At 44.6% G+C, this 19,162-nt stretch overlaps 1 protein-coding gene across 5 annotated transcripts in view; it reads right to left on the bottom strand.

Moving 5' to 3' along the window:
* The window catches only part of MYO16 (myosin XVI), a 669,347-nt gene that overhangs the window by 546,959 nt on the left and 103,226 nt on the right, over positions 1 to 19,162 (bottom strand). The window contains exon 1 of one of the 5 annotated variants that reach the window (XM_073614488.1): positions 1,013 to 1,568. The exons of 3 other annotated variants lie outside the window; for them this stretch is intronic. In XM_073614488.1, the coding sequence (XP_073470589.1) occupies positions 1,013 to 1,040 (28 nt within the window). In that variant the 5' untranslated portion in view covers positions 1,041 to 1,568. Of the gene's footprint in view, positions 1 to 1,012; positions 1,569 to 19,162 lie in introns of those variants that run through there. One more of the 5 variants, XM_073614484.1, reaches the window with a different exon arrangement.

Raw genomic sequence — 19,162 nt, 5'->3', positions numbered from 1 at the left:
TTACATAATTTAGAAAAACAAACCATTTCTATCAATATTACAGTGCCACTGTATATAAGTTACTACTACCCACAAACTAATCCTCCTTGCTGAAAATAATCACAGTTATATCCAATCCCAAATAGTAAAATACCAGTTTGTCTTAGATGCAACGGCTTCTAATGCCTGAGCTGGCACAAGCCATAACCCTGACAAGATTTACTATTACAGCAGAATCCACAACCACCTAATGCCCCCCCCCCCCCCTTTCAGTTTCATTGCTCTCAAATTTGAACTACCAATAGCCTGATCTTAGGTATTTGATCTGAGCATTGACCACACAATCCTATGTATTTGAATGCTTGGTGCAACAAGGAAACACAAAAATATTAAAATGTGAAAATATTAATCACAACAGCATTATAATAGAATAAAACCTGGTGGCTATACAGCTGCTTCAAAGAGAGAAAATCTGTCTGTCCATCACAGACATCAAAGGAATTCATTCCTCATGATGATCCTCAAGAATTACAATATGCAGTAGATATTATTATGAATGACCTTGACAGAACACACTTAGGACAAATGGACTGGCACAATGTTTTCCAATTTTCACATGAAACCTAACAAGCTGCATTGATTGTAGCTGATTCTATCTATTTTAAAATTGTATTTTTAGATTTCAAGCGAACTGTAGTCTTGTGTACTACACACACAAGGCATGAATTATATACACTGGAACAATATATTATGTAATATAATCACATTTCATTATTCACACTATACACATATTTGGTTGCATTTGGTTTAGTACAGGCTAATAAAACATAAGCTTGATAGTTGCTACAGTTATGTCAAGTATACAGTACAATGCAGGTACATAAAGCTTGTGCTTCTTGTAACCAACAGCACTGGCTGCTTTAGTAATCACAGAGCATCAACCTGTGAAACACAACATTCTCATTCATCCCAATCATAAACCATATAATGCTCACCAATTAAACACATACAGACTCATAAAAGAAGTACTCACAGCATTTAATAAAATGATAGTGAGACATTCTTCAATCTTGCCCGATAGCCTAGGTCCAGTTGTCTGCATTCTTCGCTGCTAAAACTCTTGTGTATAGACGTGCATTATTTAGACTCCTCCATCAGGTATCCGATTCACCCCTCAATGCATTATTTATTCAATACAGCTTATATTCCAAGGTACTGAAGAGGCTTTCTATTCATTTTCACCTGTCTGCTGAAGTTACCATAGACCTGTACGTGTGTCTTGAAGCATAGCCACTGCACGTGCCAGCGTAGTATATGTGCTATGTGTTCCTATTAATCCCACATCATTGGGAAGAGAGGGATATGACTGGTGTGCAGGCTCATTCCTTCAGATTAGAGGTGTGATGCTGCTTCTGCTTCTGCAGCACTGCGGCTCTCACAATCTTGTCTGTTAATAGCTTTCTATAGTGTTCGGATAGCAGCAAAGAAAGATTGCTGGCTTAATTGTACGAAGTTGCAGAAAAAAAAGGGGGTGTCACATTGTACTGCTGAAGCATGCCTTCAGTCATACATGACTAGATTCCTTGCTGCTGTTAATAAAGATTATTTTTAGGCACCAGCAGTTGTTGTGTGACACAGGCTGGTATAACAGCTGCTCAAAATAATCTCTATTCAGCATTTTGAATTTTTATCCATTTGTCAAAAGAAAGGTTCAAAGTGAAATCTGACTCCACAGATGTAACACTAGGTTGAACAAAAGAGTCTTAGCAGGAGAAGGCAAGCAGTGTTTGTTTTAGCCTGCCATGTCTCGTGTTGTGCATTAACTTCATAAACCGTAGATTGTCCCAAAGCATAAAATTACAGAATTTAGAATGTTGGCCAATGAGACGAATACCCCATCTTCACCTCACTGGGAGACACTGTTAATTATCTTGCAATTTGGCTGATGGATAAACATAGCACATGTGCAGTGAGCGCTCACTTTTTTTTTTTTTTTAATGGTCAACAATACCAAGGCTTTTCAACAAGTTGCAAAATACCTTTGGGATTAATAAAGTATTCAGAATCTGAAATGCCTGAATGTCATAACACTCTGAGTGTGTGATGAGGTGGAGAGCCTAGTACAGACAGCTGCAGAACTTGCTAGTAGTCTTTTATTGGTTTAGAACTTTAGATGATAAGGTGACCTCCCCCAAACATCATGGTTCAGATGATGGGATGACCCCATCACCTGAACCACTAAGAGATTTCAAAACAAATTTGAATGTCATAACAGACTGGGTGTGTGATGAGGAGGAGCGCCTAGGACAGACAGCTGCACAACTTGCTAGTAGTCTTTTTTTGGTTCAGAACTTTAGATGATAAGGTGAACTCCCCCCTAAACATCATGGTTCAGATGATGGGATGACCCCATTACCTGAACCACTAAGAGACTTCAAAACAAATTACTGAGTAGTATGGCTGTCTGTACAAGGAACTCCTCACCACACACTCACAGATTAATTGTCTGATGAACTAACTCCTCTCAACTCCCCCTCTCCCTACAGGTCTATTGGGGGCCAAGTACTGTAACAAGGTTAGGTTCCCACACATCAAAACCACTACACCCTCATCAAGAGGACAACTGCACAACAAAACCTCAATCAGAACACATTGGGTGAGATTTACTAAAACTGGAGCACTCAAAATCTGGTGCAGCTATGCATGGTAGCCAGTTAGCTTCTAACTCAGCTTGTTCAATTAGGCTTTGACAAAAAAATGGAAGCTGTTTGGTCTCTATGCAGAGTTGCACCAGACTTTGCACTCTCCAGTTTTAGGAAATCAACCCCCCTGAGCATTACTACCTCATACTGTACCTAAGATACTTGAATGCCATAACTAACATTTCCAAGGGCCAGTAGCACTTGTTGCTGCCTCCAAAGGAAGCCCTGCATGGTCCAATGCTCACATGAGGTTCCTCGACAATGCTCAACTTTGGCCAGACCCATCACACATAGTCACCAATGGAGGAACATCTTCTAAAGTTGGATTATTTGCAAGTAAAGCCTACTTTCTTCTTATTTTTTTAATCACTCTAACCTTTCTATTAGTGCAAAAAACAGTGATAACATGTTCAATGCATTGCACACAATGGCCATTAAGATTTGAGTTTTCTATTGTCAGATTTATAAACATTGAATCCCAATTGGTTGCAATGTTTTTTTTTTTGTTTTTTGTTTTTTTTGCAATTTGCACATTGTCATTATCCTTTATTTTGCTTTACTGAATAATCCTGGAAGTAGTGAAAAAATATTACTATTTATTTACATACATCAGCAATCTTCTTAAAACAGAACAGGCCAAATCCTTCAAACCCCTTCAAATCCTATGTGTAAATATTTATCTAGTCATATCGCAAAAGCCAGCAAGAGCAATCTATAAACACAAGGAGAAATATAATACAATAAATATGATAATAGCAGTTGAGCTATTGTTTGGAATGCTATGTGTTATTGTTGGGAATTTTATATTTTCAAAAAGGCACCTCTAGAAATAGACATATACACAAACAGACAATGCAGATAATGTATTTATTTGAAAGACATAATAGTTTGTGGTTTGCAACATACATTTAGCAAAGAAATAGACAAAATTTTAACCAATGTTGGCCATTTTACTGGTATACAGGAATATTTTGAACCTGATTATTACTTACAGACAGCAAAACCTTGCTCCATCATTTAAAACCTGACATACGTCCGACTTTCAATGAACAGGGATCCAACTTGGATCCCCTCCAGTACCAGGCACTGTGTTTGGTATGAATCTTGAGGGGGAACTCCACGCCAAATTTTAAATAAAAAACCGGCATGGGTTCCCCCTTCAAGAGCATACCAGGCCCTTGGGTCTGGTATGGATTTTAAGGGGAACCCCCTGCGCCAATAAAATGGCATGGGGGTCCCCCCAAATCCATACCAGACCCTTATCCGAGCATGTAGCCCGACCGGTCAGGAAAAGGGGTGGGGACGAGCGAGCACCCCCCTCCTGAACCGTACCAGGCCGCATGCCCTCAACATGGGGGGTGGGTGCTTTGGGGCAGGGGGGCACCCTGCGGCCCCCCACCCCAAAGCACCTTGTCCCCATGTTGATGAGGACAAGGGCCTCTTCCCGACAACCCTGGCTGTTGGTTGTCGGGGTCTGCGGGCAGGGGGCTTATCAGAATCCAGGAGCCCCCTTTAATAAGGGGACCCCAAGATCTCTGCCCCCACCCTATGTGAATGAGTATGGGGTACATCGTACCCCTACCCATTCACCTGGGGGAAAAAGAGTGTCAATAAAAAAAACACACTAGACAGGTTTTTAAAGTAATTTATTAGGCAGCTCTGGGGGTCTTTTTCTGACTTCGGGGGTCTCTTCCTTCTTCTATGTGCTCTCCGGCTTCTTCTCCGTGCTCTCCGGCCTCTTCTCCTGGTTTCCGGTTCTTCTCCCGCTCTCCGGTTCTTCTGCCGGGCTCCTCCGCTAACTTCTGCTCTTTTGCCGCTCATTTGCTAGCGGTGGCCCGGTCTTCTCCATCGTTTTCTTCCCTCTGGTCTTCTTCCGATGCTGACATGACGTTCTCTCCCGCTGTAATGCCGTGTGCGATGTGCGCAACGACTTATATAGGTATGGGGCGTGGTCACCGGGTGATGTCATTTGGTGTCTCCGCCCATTATGACGTCACCGTCCCATCATGCCCCAGGTGTCAACATTGGAAGAAGACTGGAGGGAAGAAGATGACGGAGAAGACCGGGCCACCACTAGCAAAAGAGCGACAAAAGAGCAGAAGATAGCGGAGGAGCCCGGCAGAAGAACCTGAGAGCGGGAGAAGAACCGGAGACCAGGAGAAGAGGCCAGAGAGCACGGAGAAGAGGCAGGAGAGCGCGGAGAAGAAGGAAGAGGCCCCCAAAGTCGGAAGAAGTCCCCCGGAGCTGCTTAATAAGTTACTTTAAAAACCTGTCTAGTGTGTTTTTTTTATTGACACTGTTTTCCCCCAGGTGAATAGGTAGGGGTACGATGTACCCTATACTCATTCACATAGGGTGGGGGGTCAGGATCTGGGGGCCCCCTTATTAAATGGGGCTCCCAGATTCCAATAAGGCCCCCCGCCCGCAGACCCAGACAACCAACGGCCAGGGTTGTCGGGAAGAGGCCCTTGTCCTCATCAACATGGGGACAAGGTGCTTTGAGGTGGGGGGTCCTTTAGGGCCCCCCACCTCTGTCCCAAAGCACCCACCCCCCATGTTGAGGGCATGTGGCCTGGTACGGTTCAGGGGGGGGCGCTTGCTCGTCCCCACCCCTTTTCCTGACCTGCCGGGCTGCATGCTTGGATAAGGGTCTGGTATGGATTTGGGGGGACCCCCACGCCATTTTTTCGGCGTAGGGGATTCCCCTTAAAATCCATACCAGACCCAAGGGCCTGGTATGCTCTTGGAGGGGGAACCCATGCCGGTTTTTTATTTAAAATTTGGCGCAGAGTTCCCCCTCAAGATCATCTGAGCACAAGTCGCATACCAAAGTCGGATCATGCAAGACGGCGATCCAACTTTGATCCGACTTCAATGATAGTCAATGGGCTGAAGTAGGATCAAAGTCGGACCAAAGTAGTACAGGGAGCATTTTCAAAGTCAGACCGACTTGTGTCGGACCAGTTAGGACTGCTCCCGTAGGGAAACATTGAGTTTCACACATCATGCGACATGAGCTCCCCGCGGGGTCCTATAAAGCTACCCTTGCATGCAGGGAATACAGCTGTGTCTCCCTACACTGTGTGCATCAATAAAAACACACAGCCCCATAGCTTAAGATGGCAAGGCACTCCCCTGCTCCTCCATCCCCCTCCCTTCTTTTAACTAACAAACTGGCTTGAGACTGCACTGTCTATTAGTAATTCTATTCTGTAATGATTTGAAGTTTTAGGTTGCAGTACTGAGAGAGCAAGAGCCAACTAAACTCCCCAGTAAATTTGTAAATAGTTTACTTGGGAATGTTTATCTTATCATGCTCAATGTGATAACCAGTCATTGTGCAAGGCCAGGTGGGACTTTACTCCTTCTGGGTGGATGTCATAGCTACCAACAGTGAAACCTATCAGTGTAAGTGTCACAGCCGCCATCAGTGAAACCTATTAGTGTACCTGTCACAGCCACCATCAGTACAGCCTATCAGTGTACCTGTCAGAGCTGCCATCCCTGCAACCTATCGTGTACCTGTCACAGCCCCCATCAGTGCAGCCTATCAGTGTACGCATCAAAGCCAGCATCTGTGCAGCCTACCAGTGTACCTGTCACAACCGCTATTAGTGCAGCCTATAAGTGTACCTGTCTCAGCCGTCATCAGTACAACCTGTCAGTGCACCCATCAGATCCGCCATCAGTGCAGCCTACCAGTGTACCCATCACAAAGCCAGCATCACTGCCTCCCATCAGCAGTGTACCCATTATACAGCTGCCATCAGGAGTGTACCCATTACATAGCTGCCATCAGCAGTTTACCCGTCACAGTCCCCCATCAGCAGTTTACCCCTCAGAGCCACCCATCAGCAGTATAACCGTCATACAGCCGCAACCAGCAGTCTAAAAAAATTATTAACACAGGTTCAGCGCAATGACTATTTAAATGCTGTCACAATATGTATGCTGCCTCCACTAAAATCAACTACCAGGGTAGAGTTTTAGTTTGATAAAATGACGTAGTGGGTGTGGCTTGCTCTGTGGGATAACGTGCAAATATATAAAAATAAGATGAACAAACTCAATATATTCCTGTGCATATGTATTGTTTTTTAGTAATTGATTAGTGGTTGCATATACACCAATGAAAAATGTGTTTCTAATACTGACATATGATTTACAACACTTGTTACTTATATAGTGTAAATACACAGGAATATATTGAGTTTGTACATCTTTTTTTAAATATATATTTGCACATTATTCCACAGAGCAGCGCCACACCCACTACTTCATTTTAGCAATCAGCAGTCTACCTGTCCAGGAATAACCAGAACCACCATGTCCAAAATAATGGATAAAAGCAGCGGGGAGCCCTCACCGTCTGATTCTGATTCGGAGTATGAGCCCAGTGAGAGTAGTGGATCAGTGATCAAATCGGAGGAGGAAACAGCCCTTCCTAAAAGGATAAGATGCTCAGAAGACCAGGCAACCACCAACAGCACCGTACACCCCAATGGTAAATCAGCAAACACCAACGGTGCTAGACCCCTGGATAAAAGGCCCAGTACTAGTACTAGAGTACAAAGAAAATTTTAATCTGGATGGCCGCAATCCAACGATATCTTTATTGGTAAAAATCCATTCAGCAAACGATGAAGTAGATCGCTAACATGTATCACACCGTAACTACTGGTGCTTACTCATAGCTAAATCTTTGAACAAATGACAATGGTTTATATATACATGCCAATACATACAAAGTGGGCTTGATTGAAAAATGTAACAATTGAAAGACTGATAAATTAACAGACTCCTGTTTAAAATCGCAACTTGACTCTGATTAACACTGTGATAGATCTACTGAGATAGATCTGCTGAAACCAAGGTCTTCATGGATGTCATAACGATTTCTTTTGTTGATACAATTTAGACAAAAAAGCCCAGATTATTACTTAAATGTGTACATTTCATGATGTTTGGAATTGCCGGTGAAAGAATATATACTTAGACATCTAAAAACATAAATGAGAAGTAAAACCATCAAAATTTTGATGGTTTTACTTCTCATTTATGTTTTTAGATGTCAGATGTTAGATGATTTAACATGGGGGCTTACAAAAAAAAAATGGATTACACGCTAACTGGTCCACCCACCCCATCCATCAGATGTCCATTTATTTAGCTGAAATGGACAGGTCATGCTATGACACGATCATGTGCTGCCTACATTTGAACGATAATTCACAGTGCCCTCCCTAGGATCAACCTGGCTATGACAAGCTCTACAAAATCTGCCCACTAATTAATTTTTTTAACCATTGATTCGCTGAACTGTATGCCCCTTGTCCACTTCACTGGCTGGCTGGGAATCAAGCAGTAAATTCCCAGTAAAAGGGCCATACATGGGTTGAAGCTCAACAAGCTCTGTGAAAGAGCCACAGAATATGTGTATGCCTTCCAGGTATACAAAGGCAAAGATTCCCAGCTCCAGCCGCCTAAGTGCCCAACCTACATCAGCACAAGTGGAAATTTTTTTGAGATCTTACTTTTTCACTTTTCCAAAAGGGGTATTACATCTACCTAGATAATTATTACGCAAGTCTGCCCCTTTTCCACCACCTGTACTGCCAGAAAACCTTGGCCTGTGGTACCACCTGAACAAACAGGAAGGGCTTCCCACAAAGTCTGGTGACCACAAGGCTACAAAGGGAGGAATCATGGAGTCGGAAGAACGACAAAGTGTTGGCCGTAAAGTGGAGGGATAAGAGAGATGTGGACGTCCTGTCCACCATCCACAATGACACCTCGATGGTAATTCACAGAAGACGTGGCCCCATCCAAAAGCCTGAGTGTATACATGATTATAATCAGTTCGGGGGGGGGGGGTTGGATTTAAACGATCAAATACTACAGCCCTATTTATCAACAAGAAAGTCCCTCTAAAAGTTGCAATTTACCTTTTCTATTTGACCATTTATAATGCGTATGATACCTATCACAAGTTCACACAAAGACCGACCACCTTTCTCAAATTTATAGAAGATGTCGTCACTGCTCCTTATCTACCAGCAAAGATTTCCACCAGAAAACATTCGCTCTGATTCTGTGAGCAGACTTCATGAGCGCCATTTTCCTGAGAACATTCCACCCACAAAAGCAGGTTGAAGATGCCAAAAAAATGTAAGTTATGCAGCGGAGGAGTTTGGAGAGACACCAATGTCCCTTCCAGCAGGGGCCTATGCATCGAAGCCTGCTTCCGACGTTACCACATGTCATTAAAATTTTACGTATAGTACTCATATTTCTAATAGCCTACCATTTTCCCATTTCTAATATCTGTCCTTATCATTCTTTTACCAACCACATTTCTGCCTTCCACTTGAATTGACCCTGGCCTATTCATTGACAATACATCTGCCTGCCGTCTGAATTGTTTACATACCATATTTCTGCCTTCCACCTGAACTGACCCTGGCCTGTGTATTGACAATGCCTCTGCCTGTCACCTAGATTGCTTATGAACTACGTTTCTGCCTTCCACCTGAACTGACCTCGGGTTTTGTAACTCCCAGATCAGGGTTTGGAGTACAGAGGCTTCGAAAAGCTTTGGGTGGGATGAAGCCTCTACCCCTGTGCTCAGGTCTTACCTGCCAGAGGCCATAAGCCTGATGTTCCTGCCTGTTGCCTGGACCAATATTTTGACTGTGCTTACCATATCTCTGCCTGCTGAATGTAATGACCCAGGACTTTATGTGGACCATGTTCCTGTCTGCTGCCTGGACCAATATTGTGGTTGTGCTGACCATATCTCTGCATGCTGCCCGTAATGACCCAGGACCTTTTATGGACCATGTTCCTGCCTCCCGCTATTATTCTACTGCAAGAATAATACTGTGTTCTCTGCTTAATAGCCAACCCTACTTCTACATCAATGTGAAGACAGCAGCAAGCCTTTATTCACTAAACGTGCACTAGATGACTATTTCCAAGACACTGTAGTGCAAGTGAGCAGAGGAAAGTTGACTTTAGTACATACCACATGGACACATTTGAGGAGATAGTTAATAATGATTTGGACAGTACACTAAAGTGAGAACAACAAATCCAGCTAATGTTAAAAATACAATTATTGCCTAAAATTTACAGGTAAATGGAGATAATGCATTATGAGTTACATACCGTGCGTTCTTCCCCCCTTCTTAGATTTACATTGTGAAGGATTGCAGTCATATATATGAAAACCGTTGTATTAAAATCTAAGTGGTCAGCAGCTTCTGCCTCTTCGTTAAGTAACCAGACAGACAACAATGATCTTTTTAACTATCTGTAAGAGGGGGGATTCCTCCCAATGACCACAAATGTAAGGAGCATTCTCCCCACTAACCATCACACTTATGTACCATGAGCTATAGATATTGTAAATTTAAGCTCAAGTTCCCTGTCCCCATAAAGTTATTCCCAGGGTTCCTCAGGTTGCAAAGTAAGTATGAACGCTAATAATAAAAATATGCATAGAGAAGCAATTGACATCATTAATATATGTAACAAAGACCTCAGTAAAAAGAGTAAAGGAAAATACTGCCCAGAGCAGCGCTGTAAGAACTATGTTTTTTTTGGGGGGGTAAACAAGGGTTACATGACAAGTGGACTTAATAGGGGGTTATACATTAACCACTTGCCGCCTGCCATACAGCAATATGACGTCGGCAAAGTGGTTGCTATATCCTGACCGGACGTCATATGACGTCGCCAGGATATCATTGAGATTGCTGTGATTGTTGTTGCGGTGTGTCAGTCTGACACACTGTAACTCTGATCTATGTAAAGAGTCTCTGACAGAGACTCTTTACCCCGTGATCAGCCGTGTCCAATAACGGCTGATCATGATATAAACAGGGCTTTTCCTCACTGTCATCTGTCAGACTCGAGTAGAGGAGAGCCGATCGACTTCTCTTCTGACAGGGGGGGTCTCTGCTGACTGATTATTAGCGCAGCCCCCCGAGGATGCCCACATTGGACCACCAGGGATACCACCAGGACCACCAGGGATGCCCACCACCAATCACCACCAGGTATGCCACCCTAGACCACCAGGGATGCCAATCAGTGCCCACAATGGATGCCAATCAGTGCCCATAATGGATGCCAATCAGTGCCCACAATGGGCATCACTGTTTGGCAGGGATTATTGTTTGGCACTGATTGGCATCCATCAGTACCATCCATTAGTGTACATCAGTACCACCTATCAGTGCCCATCCATGCCACCTATCAGTGCCCATCTGTGCCTCCTATTAGTGTCCATCCGTGCTGCCTATCAGTGCCCATTCATGCCGCCTATCAGTGCCGCCTTTCAGTGCCCATCAGTGCCACCTATGTGTACCCATCAGTGCTGCATAAGGGTGCCACCTATCAGTGCCCATCAGTGCCGCATATTAGTGCCCACATCAGTGCCACCTCATCAGTGCCACCTCATTGGTGCCACCTCATCGGTGTCCATCAGTGCTGCCTTATCAGTGCCCATCAGTGCAGCACCATCAGTGCCCATCAGTGAAGGAGAAAACTTACTTATTTACAAAGTTTTGTAACAGAAACAAAAAAAAATTATTTTTTCAAAATTTTTTTTTTGTTTGTTTAGCAGAAAATAAAAATCCCAGAGGTGATCAAATACCACCAAAAGAAAGCTCTACTTGTGGGAACAAAATGCTAAAAATTTAGTTTGGGTACAGTGTAGCATGACCGCGCAAATGTCATTCAAAGTGAGACAGCGCTGAAAGCTGAAAATTGGTCTGGACAGGAAGGTGTATAAGTGCCTGGTATTGAAGTGGTTAAAGTGTTTGTTGCCCCAGCATTTCATATTACTGAAATGTGTCTGCTGTACCATGTACTTGTATAAAAAAAGTCTCCTGTTCTCTTTGTATTGCTTCCTTTGTGTAAAATCCCTTGTGTTCCTGCCAGTCCCTCTGCTTTACTATTAAAAACTGACTACACTAAGCAGGAGAACACACCATGGTCAGTTCTCTAGCTGTGCTGGGAACTCAATGTGCTCTCCTCCAATGATAAGACTTGCACTGACGCCTCCTTCTGCATAGCCTCTCACTGCAAAGATCAGTGTGCTGCTGCTGCTGCTGCTGCTGCTGCTGCTGCTGCTCCTCCTCCCTTCAGCACTTACTCAGCTAAGAACAGAAGTAATGTGATCACTTATAAAAATGGGAAAAAAGATATTTATGTTTTTTTATCTATACACAAATGTTTTCCTTTTATTTCAATTATAAACTGAATGGGTTGTTTTACAAGGTGATCATTTTCAATCACTTTAAGAAAGCACCTTTAAATAGTGCACCAGATGACATTTCTGGAGGTAGGGCCCGCAAGCATAATATATATTGAGAGAATCAAGAGATAATATGAGAATCAGTATGGAAGGGTACATCTAGGGCCAAGAAGCCACAACTCCCATTGTTTAAAAAATGTATGTGTAGTCAAATGAACTTTAGCAAACATGAGTTTCATAGTGCAATTCTCATTGAGAGTACCTATTGTATAGTAGCTTCTTGTTTGAAGGGGGAGTTGGGGTTCTTCCAAGTGCAGGCAATGGATAACCTAGTGGCAATTAAAATGTGAATAACCATTAAGTGTACTGGGGTGGGGCAGGCCTCTAGTCCCACTCCTATAAGAGCCATCTGAGGAGTCAATGGTACAACAGTGTCAGTAAGTGACTCAAGGAAGGTGGCTACTTCAGTCCAGATGGGGCTTAATACCGGGCAGTCCCACCAGATATAAAGAGGGGAGTTCTCTAAGGTGCAATTCCTCCAGCAATTGTGGGAAGGTGTAGGGTAGATAATTGCCAGCTTAGAGGGGGTGTAATACCACCTATGATCAATCTTCATGACCGTTTCCCAATGTGATATGTTCTTGGAGAAGGTATGAAGTTTCAGAAGAGTTCGGTGCCACAGGGCAGTGGAGGCAGAGAAGTGGAGAGCTTTTTCCTAATATGTCATAGCATGGGATTTATTTTCAGCTTGAGGAATGGTGAGCAGTTTATATATGGTGGATATTCCCTTAAAGCGGTAGTAAACTCCTTAAAAAAAAAAAAATTCTCCCCCTGCAAGGCAATATCATAATGTGCTAGTATGCATCACATACGGAAGAGCCGTTCTGGGTAAGATGTCATATCCCTTTGTTTAATCACCTCTCGGATGCCCCTGAATTGTTTATTATTCCTCCGAGAGCGGTCCTCCAGGTCAGCAATTTTAGGGCGGATTTGATTCAAAGCATTGTTTTGATTTATTTATAGTTACTTTATTGCTATCACAATGGGTTAACAAGCCCCCATGTACACCTATTGGGCAGGTGACAGGTACTCTTTATGACAAAGCATTGTTCATCCTGCGGGTCCACAACATAGTTATGTGCTTGTGCCACATTACTCATATGTCATTTGAGTAAATTCATGCAATCCTCTAAATGCGCCAATTGGCCCTGCAGGCGCTGTAGAGAAGCTCTCAGATCTTTTTGCATATCTGCCTGCAGTGATAGAAGCATAGCTTTCAAGGTGCATTCCAAGACAGGATTATTTGAGGCAGCGAGTTAGCTGGGGTGGCAGGTGGATCAGCTTGGACTGTGTCTGCCCAATGCTGCTTCTTATAAACTGAGGATTTATTTGGAGAGCATGCAGTTGATAATACTGCCCACTTACCTCTATCCAGAGAAGACCGGGAGGCAAGGGCATCCGAAGGAGTGGAATCCTCCATGTCTGACACACAGACTGGGTCAGAGGAGTATGCTGGCGGTGTCTGTGAGCGGCGCTCCCGCACGGCGCCATCTTGGGTGCTCTGCATTGGTGGCTTCATGGAGAAATCCTTTAGCTGTCTAAATCCCTGAGGCTTTGCTTTTTTACAGGACATATCCAGGAGGGGACCCGAAACAGGATTCTCCACTCAGGAGGTTAAAAATGGCTGTTTCTGGCACTGTGGGTTGCTGCTGAGGAAACTAGGCAGGCATCTTGTCCCACGGCTAGACCATGCCCCCAGCCCCCCTCCATAATTCTTTTCTTATTAATTTTAAGTTTAATATGACCAGTTCATAATAAATTATAATACGAATAAGACAGGGCAAATGATGGGTAGTGTTTTAGTATTAGAGATGGGCCAAACACCCCCTGTTCGGTTCACAGCAGAACTCCCGAACAGGGCAAAAGTTCTGCCCCGAACAGCAAACTCCATTGAAGTCTATGGGAGCTGAAAATTAGAAAAATTAAAAATGCCCATTATGAAGGCTTATATGCAAGTAATTGGCCATAAAAGGGGTATGGCGTTTCTGGTACTGCCCTGAGAGAAATGTATCAATGCAAAAACTTTTTTGAAAACTATTTTTTTTCAGGAGCAGTGATTTTAATGGTTAACCGCTTGCCGTCCAGCGCACGACAATATACGTTGGCACAATGGCATAGCTGCGCAAATGGGCTTACCTGTACGTCCCCTTTAGTGGGTGCCCGGCGCACGCCGCGTGAGCATGCCCGCGGGTCCCGCAAACTCGATGTCCGCCGGTGGCATGGAGAGACAGAACTGGGAGATGCCTATGTAAACAATGCATTTCCCTGTTCTGCCTAGCAACATGAAAGGGATCTACAGCTCCCTGTCATCAGGAGCAGTGATCTCTGTCATGTCCTAGTGAGCCCATCCCCCCCTACAGTTAGAACACACTGAGGGAACACAATTAACCCCTTGATCGCCCTCTAGTGTTTAACCACTTCCCTGCAGGTGTCATTTATACAGTAATCAGTGGTTATTTGTAGCTCTGATCACTGTATAAATGTCAATGGTCCCAAAATAGTGTCAAAAGTGTCTGACCTGTCTGCCATAATGTCGCAGTCCTGATAAAAATCGCAGATCGCCGCCTTTACTAGTAAAAAGAAATTAATCATAAAAATGCCATAAATCTATCCCCTATTTTGTAGACGCTATAACTTTTGCGCAAACCAATTAATATACAACCAATATGTAGAAGAATACATATCGGCCTAAACTGAGGAAGAAATTATTTGGATATTTATTATAGCAAAAAATATTGCTTTTTTTTCAAACTTGTAGCTCTTTTTTTGTTTATAGCTCAAAAAATAAAAACTGCAGAGGTGATCAAATACCACCAAAAGAAAGCTCTATTTGTGGGATAAAAAGGACGTCGATTTTGTTTGGGTACAACGTCGCACGACCGCACAATTGTCAGTTAAAGCGACACAGTGCCGTATCGCAAAAAATGCCCTGGTCAGGAAGGGGGTAAATCCTTCCGGGGCTGAAGTGGTTAAAATGCAACAATAAAAATGAAAAATGTATTTAAATATAGTGTCTGGGGAATCCCCTTAGTCTGCCTGTAAAGTGATGCATCTGTAGCATGTATAGAACATGCTGCAGCACAATGATATTTCTAAAGAAAAAAAAAGTCAAATCACATTTAAATTGACTCACGTTTGCAATTGCCAGATTCCCGATTATTGCCACCACCTGGTTATTTAAAAAATAAGAAAAAATAAAGAAAAAAATGGTGTGGGGTCTTCTCCCCAGTCCATATCAAACCCCTCAGGTCTGGTACTGATTTTAAGGGGAACCACATCAAATTTTTTTTTTTTAAATGGCGTGCCCCTCCCCCTCAAAATCCATACCAGACTCTTATCCGAGCACACAGCCTGGCGGGTCAGGAAGGCCATTGACAGCTGATGACTCATCAGTTGTTGAGGACACTCTGGCCAGCTTCCTGGCCCCACTCCTTAACCACTTGCCGCCCACCCTATTACAAAATGCCGCGGCAAAGTGGTTTGATATTCCTGACCGGACGTCATATGACGTGATCAGGATATCGAGCCGCTGCGGCGATCATTGTTGCGGGGTGTCAGTCTGACACCCTGCAACACCGATCTAGGTAAAGAGTCTCTGACGGAGACTCTTTACCACGTGATCAGCCGTGTCCAATGTTTCCTCACTCGCGTCTGACAGACGGGAGTAGAGGAGAGCCGATCGGCTGCTCTCCTGACGGGGGGGTCTGTGCTGATTGTTTATCAGCACAGCCCCCCCTTGGATCCCACCCAGGACCGTCAGGGAAGCCGCCCAGGACCACCAGAATGGCCACCACACTGGACCACCAGGTATGCCCCCTAGACCACCAGGGAAATACCAATCTGTGCCCAGGCAGCTGTCAATCTGTGCCCAGGCAGCTGCCAATCAGTGCCCACTCCAATCCCTACCACTGCCAGTGCCACCAGGGATGCCTATCAGTGCCGCATATCAATGCTGCATATCAGTGCCCATCAGTGCCACGTATCAGTGCCCATCAGTGCCCAGCAGTGCCGCCTATCAGTGCCCATCAGTGCCCAGCAGTGCTGCCTATCAGTGCCGCCTATCAGTACCACTCTATCAGTGCCCATCAGTGCCCAGCAATGCATCCTTTCAGTGCCCATCAGTGTCACCTATCAGTGCCCATCAGTGCCACCCATGAGTGCCCATCAGTGCTGCCTATCAATGCCCATCAGTGCTGCATATCAGTGTCACCCATCAGTGCCGCCTACCAGTGCCCATCAGTGCCGCATATCAGTGCCCGTCAGTGCCCGCTCATTGGTGCCACCTCATCGGTGCCACCGTAACAGTGCCTGTCAGTGTCGCCTTATCAGTGCCCATCAGTGAAAGAGAAAACTTGCTTATTTACAAATTTTTTTAACAGAAACAAAAGCAAAACTTTTATTTTTTTAAAAATTTTCAGTCTTTTTTTATTTGTTTAGCAAAAAATAAAAACCACAGAGGTAATCAAATACCACCAAAAGAAAGCTCTATTTGTGGGAACAAAATAATAAAAATTTAGTTTGGGTACAATGTAGCATGACCGCGCAATTGTCATTGAAACTGCGACAGCACTGAAAGCTGAAAATTGGTCTGGGCAGGAGGGTGTCTAAGTGCCCAGTATTGAAGTGGTTAACAACCAGCTTTTTTTGCACCCTGATTGGGTAAATTAGGGTGGTTGTCACTTTTGTTTAGCTTGCTGTATATAGTGCGGGGACATATTAGAAGTCTTCAGCTGCCTTTTGCTTTGCTGGGCACCTATACGGAGGAATGTGATGCCTCCAGGCATGCCTGCCCTAATTGATCCATTGCTATACAGTATATGCTCCAATTTGGAGGCTTTCATAGACTAGAGTTAGAACTGCACTATACAGAGGGGCCTTGATGAGGTAGTGCTGCTTCACATACTGTATAGTTTCAAATGTCGTGCAACTATAACCTCTGCCTTTAATGTAAATTGTTAGACAGTGCCATTTATTTCTTTATTTTATTTTTTTGCTGCCTTGCTGGTAAGTGTGCTGGGAATACATTGGGGTTTATTTTTTTATCCAGCGCCGGAGCCTGGCTTGTGTCCTTTTTCCTCCTCCTACTTCCCTGCTGAGCCTGTCAAATGTTACTATCTCCGCCCAAGCAGCGCAGCTGCACACTGTCCTCTCCAGCTGCCATCACGAGTGATTTGTGAGCCGCCCGCCCTGCCCTGGCCCTGAGCTGGTGCTGTAATGGGCAGGAGGGTGTCAGCTTGCAATGAGGGGGTGTCCGCTTTCAACCTGAGCCCGAGGTGAGGTGTGACAGCCTTAGGTAAGGTGGATTGCCATGGTGTCACCACGCCACCCACTTACACCTGAGAGCTGTGGGAGGAGTGTACATGTCTGGCGCCCTGAGCTGGTCTGATGGGGGGGGGGTTTGGGGGGTGCTGGACACAGCTATATTATATATATATAATATATATATAGATATAAAATACTGTCTTAAGGTGTATGTACTGAGGAAGGGGGGGGGGGGGGGTGTGACTGTCCTGAGGAGTGTGTATACTGTGCAGGGACGTCTGTACTGAGGGTCTGTGGAGGGGAGGGTCAATACTTAGGGGTCTGTATTGGGGATGTCTGTACTGAGCAGTCTGTACTGGTTTGGAAAACTTCAAAAAATAAAAACCTGATTTTTGACTCAATGTGAACAAGGGTAGAAAAAAATTGTTAAAGAATGAATTATATATATATATATATATATATATATATATATATATATATATATATATATATATACAGTGGGGACGGAAAATATTCAGCCCATCTTAAATTTTTCACTATTTGTTATATTGCAGCCATTTGCTAAAATCATTTAAGTTCATTTTTGTCCTCATTAACCACTTAAGGACCGCCTCACGCCGATGTACGTCGGCAAGGCGGCACGGGCAGGCAGAATCACGTACCTGTACGTGATCTGCCTCCCGCGGGTGAGGGGTCCTATCGGACCCCCCCCGGTGCCCGAGGCGATCCGCTTTTTACCAGCGGCGATCGGAGGTGAAGGGGAGACCATCCGTTCGTGGCCCCCCCCTCGCGATTGCCGCTGGCCAATCAGATCATTCCTCTGCTGCTGTATGCTAAACAGCAGCAAAGGAAATGATGTCATCTCTCCTCGGCTCGACATTTTCCGTTCCGGCGCCGAGGAGAGAAGACTTCAATGTGAGTGCTCCAAACACACACACACAGTAGAACATGCCAGGCACACAAAACACCCCCCTTTACCCCCCGATCCCCCCCGATCACCCACTAATCACCCCCCCCGCGTCACACTGACACCAAGCAGTTTTGTTTTTTTTTTCTGATTACTGCATGGTGTCAGTTTGTGACAGTTAGTGTGTTAGGGCAGTTAGGGTTAGCCCCCTTTAGGTCTAGGGTACCCCCCTAACCCCCCCTAATAAAGTTTTAACCCCTTGATCACCCCCTGTCGCCAGTGTCGCTAAGCGATCATTTTTCTGATCGCTGTATTAGTGTCGCTGGTGACGCTAGTTAGGGACGTGAATATTTACGTTCGCCATCAGTGTTTTATAGCGACAGGGACCCCCATATACTACCTAATAAAGGTTTTAACCCCCTGATTGCCCCCTAGTTAACCCTTTCACCACTGATCACTGTATAACTGTTACGGGTGACGCTGGTTAGTTCATTTATTTTTTATAGTGTCAGGGCACCCGCCGTTTATTACCGAATAAAGGTTTAGCCCCCTGATCGCCCGGCGGTGATATGCGTCGCCCCAGGCAGCGTCAGATTAGCGCCAGTACCGCTAACACCCACGCACGCAGCATACGCCTCCCTTAGTGGTATAGTATCTGTACGGATCAATATCTGATCCGATCAGATCTATACTAGCGTCCCCAGCAGTTTAGGGTTCCAAAAACGCAGTGTTAGCGGGATCAGCCCAGATACCTGCTAGCACCTGCGTTTTGCCCCTCCGCCCAGCCCAGCCCAGCCCACCCAAGTGCAGTATCGATCGATCACTGTCACTTACAAAACACTAAACGCATAACTGCAGCGTTCACAGAGTCAGGCCTGATCCCTGCGATCGCTAACAATTTTTTTGGTAGCGTTTTGGTGAGCTGGCAAGCACCAGCCCCAGGCAGCGTCAGGTTAGCGCCAGTACTGGAAAAAATAATAATAGTAAACC

This window comes from Aquarana catesbeiana, linkage group LG02 (assembly GCF_042186555.1).
Source record: "Aquarana catesbeiana isolate 2022-GZ linkage group LG02, ASM4218655v1, whole genome shotgun sequence".
NCBI classification, from domain to species: domain Eukaryota; kingdom Metazoa; phylum Chordata; class Amphibia; order Anura; family Ranidae; genus Aquarana; species Aquarana catesbeiana.
Note: the sequence above shows the minus strand (reverse complement) of the source record. Positions and strands in the feature narration are given on the sequence as shown.